At 39.8% G+C, this 12,790-nt stretch overlaps 1 protein-coding gene across 10 annotated transcripts in view; it reads left to right on the forward strand.

The window, feature by feature from the left end:
* The window catches only part of LOC140518407 (protocadherin gamma-C4), a 204,745-nt gene that overhangs the window by 61,151 nt on the left and 130,804 nt on the right, over nt 1–12,790 (forward strand). Inside the window, exon 1 of one of the 10 annotated variants that reach the window (XM_072630565.1) lies at nt 2,134–6,636. The exons of 8 other annotated variants lie outside the window; for them this stretch is intronic. In XM_072630565.1, coding sequence (XP_072486666.1) covers nt 4,216–6,636 — 2,421 coding nt within the window. In that variant the 5' untranslated portion in view covers nt 2,134–4,215. Of the gene's footprint in view, nt 1–2,133; nt 6,637–6,851; nt 10,981–12,790 lie in introns of those variants that run through there. One more of the 10 variants, XM_072630562.1, reaches the window with a different exon arrangement.

Below are 12,790 nucleotides of genomic sequence, written 5' to 3' on the forward strand. Positions count from 1 at the left end.
TGTTGGTTCATATTGAGTTTTCTATCCATTAAAATTGTTACAACTATTTCAAATCAATTCTTGTTAAGATATTACTCTCCAGTCCTTTATTTGGGAAGGAAGTATGTGATTCTATATTTATTCCTTTTACATATGATCTCCTTAGTCTAGGTTCGTATTTCTAGTTTGTAGAGATAATTTTCAATCTTAATTTTGCCATCTGAAATATTAAATGCCCTTTCCATATTTGTGTCATCTACCCCCCCAAAAAAGGAAAGAAAAATACTTCTAAGTCTTGATCTATGTTGCCAAATGTGTTGAACAAGACTTTGCTTTGTTCTTGAAAAATCACTGGATGAAAGTCAGAAAATGTGCCTTGAAGCCTCATCGTTTTCTTTTCTTCTCTACTCCTTTCCTCACCCCCATTGAGAAAGTGAGAAAAACAATACACCAATAAAAGCATATATAGTTAAGCAAAACAAATTCCCAAACTGGCAACGTCCAGAAAAAAATAGGTCCAATCTGCATGCTGAGTCAAACACCTCTCTATCAGGAGGTGAGTGGCAAGTTTCATTATGAGTCCTTCCAAACTGTATTAAGTTATTGTGTTGATCAGAGTTTCTAATTCTTTTGGAATTATTTTTTATAATCTTGTTATTTTGTATAAATTGTTCATCTGGTTTTGTTCACCTCACTCTACATCAGTTAATTCGAATCTTCCCAGGTTTCTCTTAAACCACCCCCTTCATCATTTCTAACAGTAAAATAGTATTGTTTTATGTTAATATACAATGACTTAACCAGCCATTCCCCAGTTGGTGAACACCCTCTCAGTTTCCAGTGGCCTTATTTTTCATAGCTTTGAAAATGGGGGACGGGGAGAGGTCTTTGTTCCAACTCTTAAGAAATCCAGTGGTTTCAATGATAAGAGCAAGTTCTAAACCTCATGGTAACCTTCCAAGATGACAACAGTGTTTGGCTTTTCCTGATCTACCTAATCTACAATGTGAGGCATAGCAGGGTAGGGTCTTATGAAACAACCCTATTGAGATAACACAGAAGGCATGGTGCTAAGGTCATATTTTCAAGTGCTTTCTTTTGTCTTATCAGATATTGAATAAATTAAAGACACTTTTCATATTATTCTTCCATAATAGCTCTGCCTTTGCATTTGAAAATTGAATTATTTCATTTTCAATGCACACCTGTTTTTTGATCTTTTTGTATACTTTGTATTCATGAACTATTAGATTTTAAAGTGTTTGACCTTCTAAAAATTACTTATTTTAGGGTGTTTGGGGAGCATATTCAGATATTTCAAGTTGTCATTCATTGGAGATAATCCAGCATGATTTTGTGCAGTTATTTACCATGATACTCAATGTATTCCAGAAGCCTGTCTTCTTTTTCATGATAATTGAAATACTCAGAGAAAAATGTTCAATCACTTGGCTATTGTTTTACTACAGTCGTATTATTTGTTAGCATAATAATAATTTTATTGTTTCTCAAGAGAACAATTTTTAGACATCTGCCATCCAACATTAATTTAGTCTCTTTGGAGAAAATGAAAATACCATTGATGAACTCTATTATATGGCATAGTCATCCTTTTTTGAATAAGGTAATATTAATTAGGATATAACCCCATTAATACTGTGGCATTCTACTAGTGACTGGTCCTCGTGTATTGCTCTGGCAGTTGTTGCTCCAAGAATCTTTTGGTGGATTGTTATTTATTCTTCTAAAGTGTGTCCAGAGGAGAGCAACTAGGATAGTGTGAAGACCAAAACACATATCCTACAAAGATTGGTTGAAGGAATAATGCTGGGAAACATTTGCTTATTTTAAGGTACTCTCCATTGCCAAGGAGGGCATTTCTTGCAAAGTCCAAACTGAAAATTCTTTCTGATAAATGCATCAAGTCCCAGAACCTTACAGAACTTCCTTAATGGGTTCCACAACCATTCTTCTTAATAATACACACTTGAAAACTGCAGTGTAAGAAGAATGCCTTTTTCCATCCCAAGCCATGCAGTTACAAAGACAGCCCTTTTACTCCATGCATCAGTGAACCCTCCCCCCCCCCCCCCAAAAAAAATGGACAAAATGCTGCAGATGGGAGCTGGAATGTATTTAGTGAAATATATAGTATTTTTGCTATTCTCTGGCACAAACCTCATCTTTTTATGCCAATATTCTTCTAAGTGTATTCTGTGGATAAAAATAAAGGAATCTCTGAAAAATCAAAACTTCTAGTGACTCCAATGAAGAAAATTAGTGTGAGCATAAGTAAGCTGAATTATGTCGACCATGATATAGTACGAAGTTAATTGAGTCATTGAAAGCATTATTGGAAAAGGACCAAGTGTAACAAAAGGACAGTCTGAGTTAAAGAAACAGAGACTTTCCAGTCTCTGAGTATAATTTTTATTGGAGGAATTATGAGAGAATGTGGACGAAAATTATATAGAATGAGATTTCTTGGATGAATCAAGATCTGAATGGTTAAAGAGAAATATGTATTTCAAAGGAATCACATTCATCCACCAAAATACCATAGTATAATTCCATTCACTAGTAATATTTGTGATTCCTGTGTAATGATCATTTCAAAACAAGTAAATAAAAGAATTAATAACAATAGAACATAAAGAAAATGAAAATATCAATTGTTGGAAATAATGAATCACAATATTTGAATTTGTACCAAATGGTTCCATTGAGATGGAAGAAATTACAATTATGAATACAAATTTGAATAAATAAAGCCACTTCGTTGGACTCATCATTCTCACTAATCTAGACCTAGCTGTGACCTCACACCCATCATACTGGCAAAAATCAAGAAAAAATGACAAATAATGGAGATTACGTTGATGTGCTATTGATAGGACTGTAAACTGTTCTTGCTGTTTTGCGAAGCATTTTGGAACTATGTCCAAAGAACTATTAAACTATGCACATCATTTGACCCACAGATGCTGTTACTAGGTCTATATCTTAAAAGAGATCACAGAAAAAGGAAATGACCCACATATGCAAAGACATATATAGGTCCTTTTGTGGATGCAAATAATTAAAAAAGGAGGGTGTGGAATGACTAAACAACTTATGGAATGTGAATTGGAATACAGTTGAGCTGTAAAAATGATGAAGTGAATTGTTTTACAGAAAACTAGAAAGACTTGAATGAAAAGTTCAAAATGAAGTTCACAGAACCAGGAGAACATTTTATACAATAAGAAAATATCTCAAAGACAAATGTGAAAGATGTGGGAACCCTGATCAGCAATATATAACCTAACCACAATGCCAAGGGACTCAAGGTGAAACATGGTAGACACGTTCAGATCGAGAAATTATGAATTCACAGCACAAACTGAGGCTTATGGTTTCGTTTTATTTCATTTTGTTTCTTTTGTTTTGAACATGGCTAATGCGGGAATTTGTTTTTCTTGACTATGCATGTTTGTAATAGAAAAAAGATGCAGTTGGGATGATAGAACACCATTATTATTTAAAGGGTAATTAAAAAAGAAAACAGTGTTCTGAAAAGGCATTATAAAAATTCGAGAGCATTGGAAAAATAATTTAGGATTAAATCTGGAAGGGATCATGGAATCCAACCCTGAAATTTTACTGATAGAGAAATTGAATTAGCACAGAGAGCACAAGCAGGTTAAGGAACTTGCTCAGAGTTACAGGAGTGTTGTCTGAGGCAGGATTACAACTCAAGCCTTTGTGACTCTAGGTCCAGTACATATACACTACACCAAACTGTCTGGCAGACAAAGAATTTCCAATCCAACCAGGAGGGGGAAGGAATTCTATGCTGGGAGGAACAATTAATAAAAATACTTTAACAGATATTTACTAAAGAGGGGTTTTTTTCTTGGTTATTACTGAAAATTTTGTCCTGGAGAAAAATGGATCCGTGAAGGATTGACTGAAATTCTCCTACCAAGACACTGGGCGCCGCTGTCGGCCAATGTGGAGAGAGCTGGAACTGAGAGCCAGCTTCCTGCTGGGTAATTTCCTGCCCTCAGACAAAGCCTTATATTCTTTCAAGCTCGGGTTCCACGGAATCTTGCCTGGAGAACACGGATTTGCAACCACGCTAGGCTAAACAGTGAAAATGGTCCTTCTTTAATACGGATTCCTACAACTCGGGAATACCTACACTTCTGCTTCTGGGGAACTGGAGAGTTTCTTTCTGTACGCAGAGCCTGAAAGATGGGAAGGAGCTCCGGGCAAAGAGCTCTGACTCTGAGGCCGCAGGTACTGGTCGCCTTCTTGGTGTCTTTGTTCCGTTGTGCGTTTTCTGAGCAGATCCGTTACTCCATTCCAGAGGAGATGGCGAAAGGGTCGGTAGTGGGGAACCTCGTCAAGGATCTGGGACTAGAGGTGCGGGACTTGCGGGTTAGGAAACTACGGGTTAGCGCAGACAGGGAATACTTTAGCGTCAGCTCGGAGAGCGGGGAATTGCTAGTCAGCAGCAGAATAGACCGAGAGGAAATATGTGGAAGGAAGTCCGTGTGCTCGCTTGATTTCGAAACAGTTGCCGAAAATCCACTAAGTATTTTCCATGTAACTGTGGTCGTGCTCGATATTAACGATAATGCCCCGCTATTCAAACGGCCCCATGGAGATTTAAAGATCTCAGAATCCATTCAAGTAGGGTCGTCCTTTCCTCTGGACCCCGCTGTGGATTCAGACGTTGGGATTAATTCTTTGCAAAGATACTACCTTGAACAAAACAGTTACTTTGATCTAACGGTGAAACAGAGTCCAGATGGCAATAAATACCCTGAGTTGATACTGAAAAAATCTCTGGATAGGGAACAGCAGAGTTCACATCAGTTGGTCTTGGTGGCCTTGGACGGAGGGCAGCCAGCCCAAAATGGCACTGTTCAGATCAGAATCAATGTTGTGGATGCCAATGATAATGCCCCAGTATTCAGCCAGCAAGTCTACAGAGTCAGTGTGCGAGAGAGCCTGCCCCCAGGATCTTCAGTACTGCGTGTGATGGCCACCGACCAGGATGAGGGAGTCAATGCAGAAATTACCTTCTCTTTCCAAAACCTAGACGAAGATGTGAATTTTTTTTTTGACTTGGATCAAAAGACCGGAGAAATCACGACTAAGAATAATCTGGACTTCGAGTATACTAATAGTTATACTTTAAGCATAGAAGCAAAAGACTTTGGAGATCTAGCATCACACTGCAAAATCCACATAGAAATTCTCGATGAAAATGACTGTGCCCCTGAAATGACTGTGGCATCTGTGTTCAGTCCAGTTCCAGAGAATTCTGAGCCTGGTACTGTCATTGCTCTTCTGAAAATTCGTGATCAAGATTCAGGAGAAAATGGGGAGGTTATGTGTTATCTTCAAGGAAATGTTCCCTTCAAGTTAGAATCCCCTTCCAGGAATTACTACAAGCTACTGACAGATGGAGTTCTGGACCGTGAGCAGACCTCGGAGTATAACGTCACTGTGACTGCTATTGACAAAGGAAACCCCCCTCTATCCACCAGCAAAACCTTTCTCCTGCTAGTTGGGGACGTCAATGACAATGCCCCAGTCTTCCTGCAAGCTTCTTATGTGGCTTATGTTCCTGAGAACAATCCCTCAGGTACATCTATTTCCTGTGTCTCAGCAGTTGACCCAGACTTGGAGCAGAATGGCAATCTGTCTTATTCTATCATCTCTAGCGATCTCCCTACCTTGCCACTGTCCTCTTACGTGTCTGTCAATGGACACAAAGGAGTCATCTTTGCGCAGCGCTCCTTCGACTATGAGCAGGTCCGCACCTTTGAGCTGATTCTTCAGGCCTCTGACAGGGGCTCCCCTGCCCTCAGTGCCAATGTTTCAGTTCGAGTGTTCATAATGGATCGAAATGACAATGCTCCAATCATCCTTTACCCGGCCCTGGGGGATGACGGTTCAGCTCTGTTCGACATGGTCCCTCGCTCTGCAGAGCCCGGCTACTTGGTCACCAAGGTGGTAGCGGTAGACGCAGACTCGGGACACAACGCCTGGCTGGCCTACCATGTATTGCAAGCCACGGATCCGGAGCTCTTCAGCCTGGGGCTGCGTACAGGCGAGGTCAGGACGACCAGAGCCTTGACTGACAGAGATGCAGCCAAGCACCGCCTGCTGGTCTCTGTGAAAGACGGCGGACAGCCCCCTTTGTCGGCGACTGTGACTCTGCACTTGGTCTTTGCAGACAGCTTGCAGGAGGCGATGCCAAAGATGATGGAGGAGCACTCTGAGATTCCTGACCGTCAGTCTGAGCTCCAGTTTTATTTGGTAGTAGCTTTGGCCCTAATCTCAGTGTTGTTCCTTATCACAGTGACAGTGGCCATTGCCCTTCGCTTAGGAAGGTCTTCAAGTTCACCTATATTCAAATGTTTCTCGGTGGAGTTTTGCTCTAAGACTGAACCTGTCCTTCCCCCAAACTACAGTGAAGGAACTTTACCATATTCTTATAATCTGTGTGTGGCCTCTCAGGAGGGAAAGATGGAATATAATTTTCTCCGACTGACTGGGGAAATGTTGCCCCCACAGGATTTCCTTTTCAATGATGCTTCCGTAATCCTGAATAACAGTAATGGGGAACTTCAGGTCACCTCTGACATAATCAGTCCTCACGTAAGTTTTGCAATCATCTCTTCATTTTTTTGTAATGTCTTCATTGTGCATTAGTTCTTAAAATGTAAATATCTTAATTGTTAGTAATTGGGGATTTGTTAGTTTGACATAGTCTCTATCTCCTCTGATTTAGTGGCAAACATTTTCCTAGTAGACAAATGAGAGAAAGAGAGAGAGAGAGAGAGAGAGAGAGAGAGAGAGAGAGAGAGAGAGAGAGAGAGAGAGGAGAGGGAGAGAGAAACAGAGACAGAAAGAGAGAGAGAAACAGAGATAGAAAGAGACAGATCGAGAGAGACAGAGTGAGAGAGACAGACTTGATAAAGACAAAGAGTTTACCTGTGGTTCAAGATGACTCCTTGGTTTGAAAGTATTGAGCTTCCCTGAAATTGTGAGGTCTGAACATTTTAATCTGGCCATTAATGTTCTTCATGAATTATTGAACTTTGATAAAGGATTTTCCTCCTCTGCCACATAGTTTCATGGTTCAAATTACACAAAAACCTTACTGATAATAGTTTCCTAAAAGAAGAGCTTTTTAAATTAAATTAATTTTTTAAAACATAGAGACTTTTTTGGTTCCAAATTTTCTCCCTCCCTTTCCCCTTTCCCCATGCAATAAGAAGGCAAGAAAAGTAAAACCTATTATCAATATGACTAGTCATGCAATACGAATTTCTACTTTAGCCACTAAAAGAAGATTTTAATTAAGTTTTCACTTTCATCATATCCATTCAAAAATTACTCTTTGGTTTTAGTATTGATCAATAATTCTGTATATCCTAGTCACTTAGAAATAAAGTCTTTCACCAAACACTGACAATATATGACAGTGACAAATGTAATAGAGGTGTTTCACATTCAAGTCAAAATACCGCCTTTCAGAAAATTATGGATATTAAGGAAAATAAGTTTTTGAATATCTCAATAGTCAAAATATAAGTATACAGAACATTTATGAAAGTTGTATTTAATTTTCCTATGTTGGGTACTTTGGTATTTAGGAACCCCTACGTTGTGAATTCACAGTGCAGTATTGATAGGTAATTATGATTATACAAGGATTTATATAGTGATTGGATCTTATTTTTTGCATTCTGCTCTGAGGATTTCCTTCATTAATGCATTAACATACCTAATGCCAAAAAAAAAAAAAACAACCTCCGGAGCAGTCTGCACAGAAATGTAATTATTACATTCTTTTTACTTTTATTGAGTAAGGTGACACCCATCTGGAATGTCTCATTGAGGCCTATGGCATAAAATTGTAACAACTCACAAGAAAACCATTCTTCAATTTTAGAAACATAAATTTCTTCATCTCACTTAGCTTTTGCTAAAAGCACTTCATTTGTGGGGAGGGAATGGGAGAAATTTGTTACTTGTGAATTGCTTATGCTAAAACTGAAGAGTCACACTTAGAATATAGGATGGAATAAAGAAAATGCAAGGGAACCATGAATACTCAGCTAATAATCATGTTAAACTATTTCTAAGAAGTAAAAGGATAATTATTGTCTTCTGGTCTACAACCATTCCATGTTATTGTGGATGCTCCGGATTTGCCACGAAAATTAAATGAAACAGATGTTCCCTTTAAAAATATGTTCAACGCAATAAAATTATTAAGAAAGAAGGTCTTTTAAACCAAGGTGCAGTAATCAGTTAGGACTCTGGGCGCCGCTGTTGACCAGTAAGGGAGCTAAATGCAGCCTAAAACTCCCTCCTGGCAGCTGACAAAACCTAGGCATACAGTGTAAGACACATTTTCCGGTTAAAATCGAATCGTCCAGAAACCCTCTTCTCTACGCTCTCCAAGATGCAGGAGTATCTTGATCCCCTTGGACGCTTAGGACCGGAATACTAATCCGTTTACTGAGGTTGGAACTGCAGAGGCAATAAAAATTCTATAGTGAGACAGCAATGGCGGCTGGACAGAGGCTCGGGAACTGCCCAGTAATAGTACTGATTTTCTTTCTCCTGGGATCGCTGTGGGAGACCGGATCTGGGCAGATCCGCTACTCGGTGCCGGAGGAGATGGAGAAGGGCTCTTTTGTGGGCGACATCGCCAAGGACCTTGGGCTGGGGCCCCACAAGCTGTCGGAGCGCGGAGCCCGAATAGTTTCCAGAGGTAAGAAGCAGCATTTTGCTCTGAATGTCAGAAGCGGCAGCCTAATCACAGTGGACAGAATAGACAGGGAGGAGTTATGTAGGAAAGCGTCCATATGCGTTGTAAATGCAGAGATTCTGCTGGAGGACAAGGTGAAAATTTATGGAGTGGAAGTGGAAATAATTGATATCAATGATAATACCCCCAGCTTCGGGGCAGAAGAAAGGGAAATCAAAATCCCTGAAAGCGCAGTGCCAGGAACAAGGTTTCCCCTTCCGGAAGCCTTTGATGCAGATATAGGAATGAACTCTGTTCAGAGTTACCAGCTGAGTTCGAATCATCATTTCTCTCTGCGTGTGGAAAAACGATCTGATGGAGTCAAGTATCTGGAGTTGGTGCTGGAGCATGCTCTGGACCGAGAGGAGAAGCCTGTTCACCACCTCATACTCACAGCCTCGGACGGGGGAGATCCTGTTCTCTCTGGCACACTGCGAGTTCCTGTGACTGTCCTGGATGTGAACGACAATGCGCCGGAGTTTATTCAGTCTGTGTACAGCGTGAATGTACCTGAAAATTTACCACAGGGGACCCAGCTGCTCACAGTGAGTGCCACAGACTTGGATGAAGGAACAAATGGGGAAGTCACTTATTATTTCCAGAAAAGTACTAAGAAAACTTCTCAGTTATTTCATTTAAATGCTTTGACTGGTGACATAACAGTACTGGGAAATTTAGATTATGAGGAGTCCAATTTCTATGAGATAGATGTTGAAGCCCGAGATGGGGCTGGCTTTCTGGCCATAGCTAAGGTTCTGGTCAAAGTGCTGGATGTGAATGACAACACTCCTGATGTCACCATCACCTCCGTTACCAGCTCAATATCAGAAAATTCTGCTGCAGGGTCCGTGATTGCCCTTTTCAATGTGCATGACAGAGACTCTGGGGAGAATGGTCAGGTCACGTGCTCTATCCCAGACTATCTGCCTTTCAGACTTGAAAAGTCCTATGGAAATTATTATAGTTTGGTGACCGACAGAGCCCTGGATCGGGAGCAAGTTTCCATGTACAACATCACCGTGACAGCCACCGATGGAGGGAACCCCACTCTGTCCACTGACACTCAGATCTTCTTGCACATAGAAGATACGAATGACAACCCCCCTGTTTTTGTCCAGACATCCCATACAGCCTATGTCATGGAGAACAATCCCAGAGGCACTTCTATTTACTCTCTGACTGCTCATGACTCTGATATTGGGGAGAATGGACATATCACTTATTCCATTACAGATGACTCAGTACACGGTGCACCTCTCTCCTCCTGTGTTTCCATTAATTCTGAAACTGGCGTTCTCTATGCTCTGCGCTCTTTTGATTATGAACAGTTCCGGGAATTGAAGCTAGAAGTGACAGCCAGGGACTCTGGGGACCCTCCTCTCAGCACCAACATCTCCTTGACTCTCTTCATTCTGGATCAGAATGACAATGCCCCGGAAATCCTGTACCCTGCCTTCCCCACAGATGGCTCCAGTGGAGTGGAGCTGGCCCCTCGTTCTGCAGAGCCAGGCTACCTGGTGACCAAGGTGGTGGCAGTGGATGCAGACTCTGGCCAGAATGCCTGGCTGTCCTACCTCCTGATCAAGGCTACAGAACCTGGGCTCTTCTCCGTGGGTCTGCACTCAGGGGAGATCAGAACTGTCCGGTCATTTCTGGACAAAGATGCCCTCAAGCAGAATCTCATAGTGGCAGTGACAGATAATGGGGAGTTCCCCCTTTCTGCCACTGTCAGTATCATCATAGCTGTGGCTGACAGCATCCCCGAGATCCTCTCTGAGCTCAGCAATCCCGAGGCTCCTAGTGACCTTAAAGACTCCAGTCTCACCCTCTACCTCGTCATCGCAGTGGCTGCCATTTCCTGTTTGTTCTTCACCTTCATTGTCATTTTATTGGCGCTCAGGTTACACAGGTGGAGGACCTCGAAGTTGCTGGGTGCATCGAGTGGGCATTTTGGAAACATCCATTCCTCCCAATTTGTGGGCGTTGATGGAGTGAGAGCGTTTCTCCAAACACATACCCAAGAGGTTTCCCTCACTACCGACTCTCGGAAAAGCCAATTGATATTTCTGGAACCAAACTATGCAGACACTTTACCAATTCAGCACAGCTCTGATACTAAGGGACCTTCATTAATACCCCATGAATCAATTCTCTCTAATGAAAACCAGTCCTTCTTACAGGTAGGCTTTATTTTTTTTAAATAGTATTAATCATAGTATTTAATTCCTGGCATTTTTTCTTGAGTTGTGAAATATCAGTCATCTAGCCCGACTTCTAACTTAATACAGCAATCATCTTGTAATAACCTGGACTGTCAGGTGGTCAGTTTCTGCTTAAGTTCTTCAAAATATATATATCTTATTAACTCAGAAGTTAGTTATTTTCTAATTGTTAGCTATTTCTTCTTCACTTAGAGACCACATATAGATAGCTTTAACTTTGAGTCACTAATTTTTAGTTACCCAGAGTAGTTCTAATTCATATGTAAAGTGTCCTTGGAATAGAGAGTATGGTAATTTACTCCTTAAGTCTCGCCTTTTCACTGAAGATTCCCGACTTCCTCAACTGTTCATCATATTCTTTGGTTTAAAGAAATTTTATGTTCTGGACACCCTCTTCTAGAAAGTTATACTTTGTGACCTTCTCAAATGAACCCAGGACATGAACTGACTGCTACTGAGAAAAGGAATATTATTCTTTCCCTTCTGAACATTAGCTATTTTATTAACCTACATCATAATGTTAACATATTGAGTTTTCTTTCCATTGAAATTACTATATATTTTTCAAATTAATTGATTATAAATCGGTTTTCCCTCTCTTATACTTTCGCTGTTGATTTTTGGACCTAAGAATACAATTTTATTTATTCTTATACTTAACTTCTTAGTTAAAGTTTGTTGAGATTTTCTCGAATCCGGTTTCATCAGAAGTATTGTCTTGCATAGATCCAAGTCTTCTGCCCCCCTCTCCAAAAAAAAACAACCACCTATGATTTCTATTTTTTCATACATATTGAGCAGCATGTTGAATAAGACCTTGCTGTGTGGAGGAATGAAGAGTGGATGACAATTAAGAGATTTTGTTTCTAGCACCATTACTTTTTCCTGCCTGGTTTCATTCTCCTCTTCTGTCAAATAATAATGTTGGATCCTATCATTTTTTTAATTTCTTGTTTCCATCTGTATGTATTTTAATGACTTCAATAGTAGAGTCAAGGATAAAATCTTATGGTTCCCTCCACATTAACATCAATTGCTGACTACCTTTCTTTTTGTTCAACGTAATTAAGCTATCTAATGTAGCACTCCCAATAGAGCTCGAAAATGTCTATTTAAAATCTTAAGAAGTCACTCTTTACTTAGAAATTGCTAATGGAATTAATATCAGACACCCTTATTGGGACAAGGTAAGCTATTTGCTATATTAAGAGAAACTTTATCTTTGTTCACCAGTTATTTGATGTCAAATAATTTTTGCAAGTTTTACAATTTCCTAGAACAGCAATATATTTTATCTGAAAGTTTAATTAGTTCATTGGCATTTGTGTGTTTTCAGTTCAGGAGCTATGGAATAAAAAGTATGTAGTCATGAGAAAAACACCTATTTTAATCTATTATCCAGTATGAGTGAACATATTTCAAAATGTTATATGCTAGAGATCAATGAACATGTCTTTGAAAAGTAGTGATTCTCTATCGAACTTTTATTGTACCATCATGGTTCCTAGAAAGCTGGATGTTTTATTTAGTTCATAATAGAAATATCTTCTGAGTGATCCATTATGCTGTTCAGAATTCAATTATTGGTTTTTTTAATCATCGCTTTACTTTGAAATAATATTATTACTGCCAAAGAAAATATTACTTTTTTGTGTATCTGTCATCTTGTATTGTGTAAGTTTGTTGGTTGAAAAAAAAGGAATACCTCAGTGTTATATATTGCTTCTGGCTTAAGCCTACCATGGCATTCTTCATTGACCTCTGTATG

This window comes from Notamacropus eugenii, chromosome 1, assembly GCF_028372415.1.
Source record: "Notamacropus eugenii isolate mMacEug1 chromosome 1, mMacEug1.pri_v2, whole genome shotgun sequence".
Lineage (NCBI taxonomy): Eukaryota > Metazoa > Chordata > Mammalia > Diprotodontia > Macropodidae > Notamacropus > Notamacropus eugenii.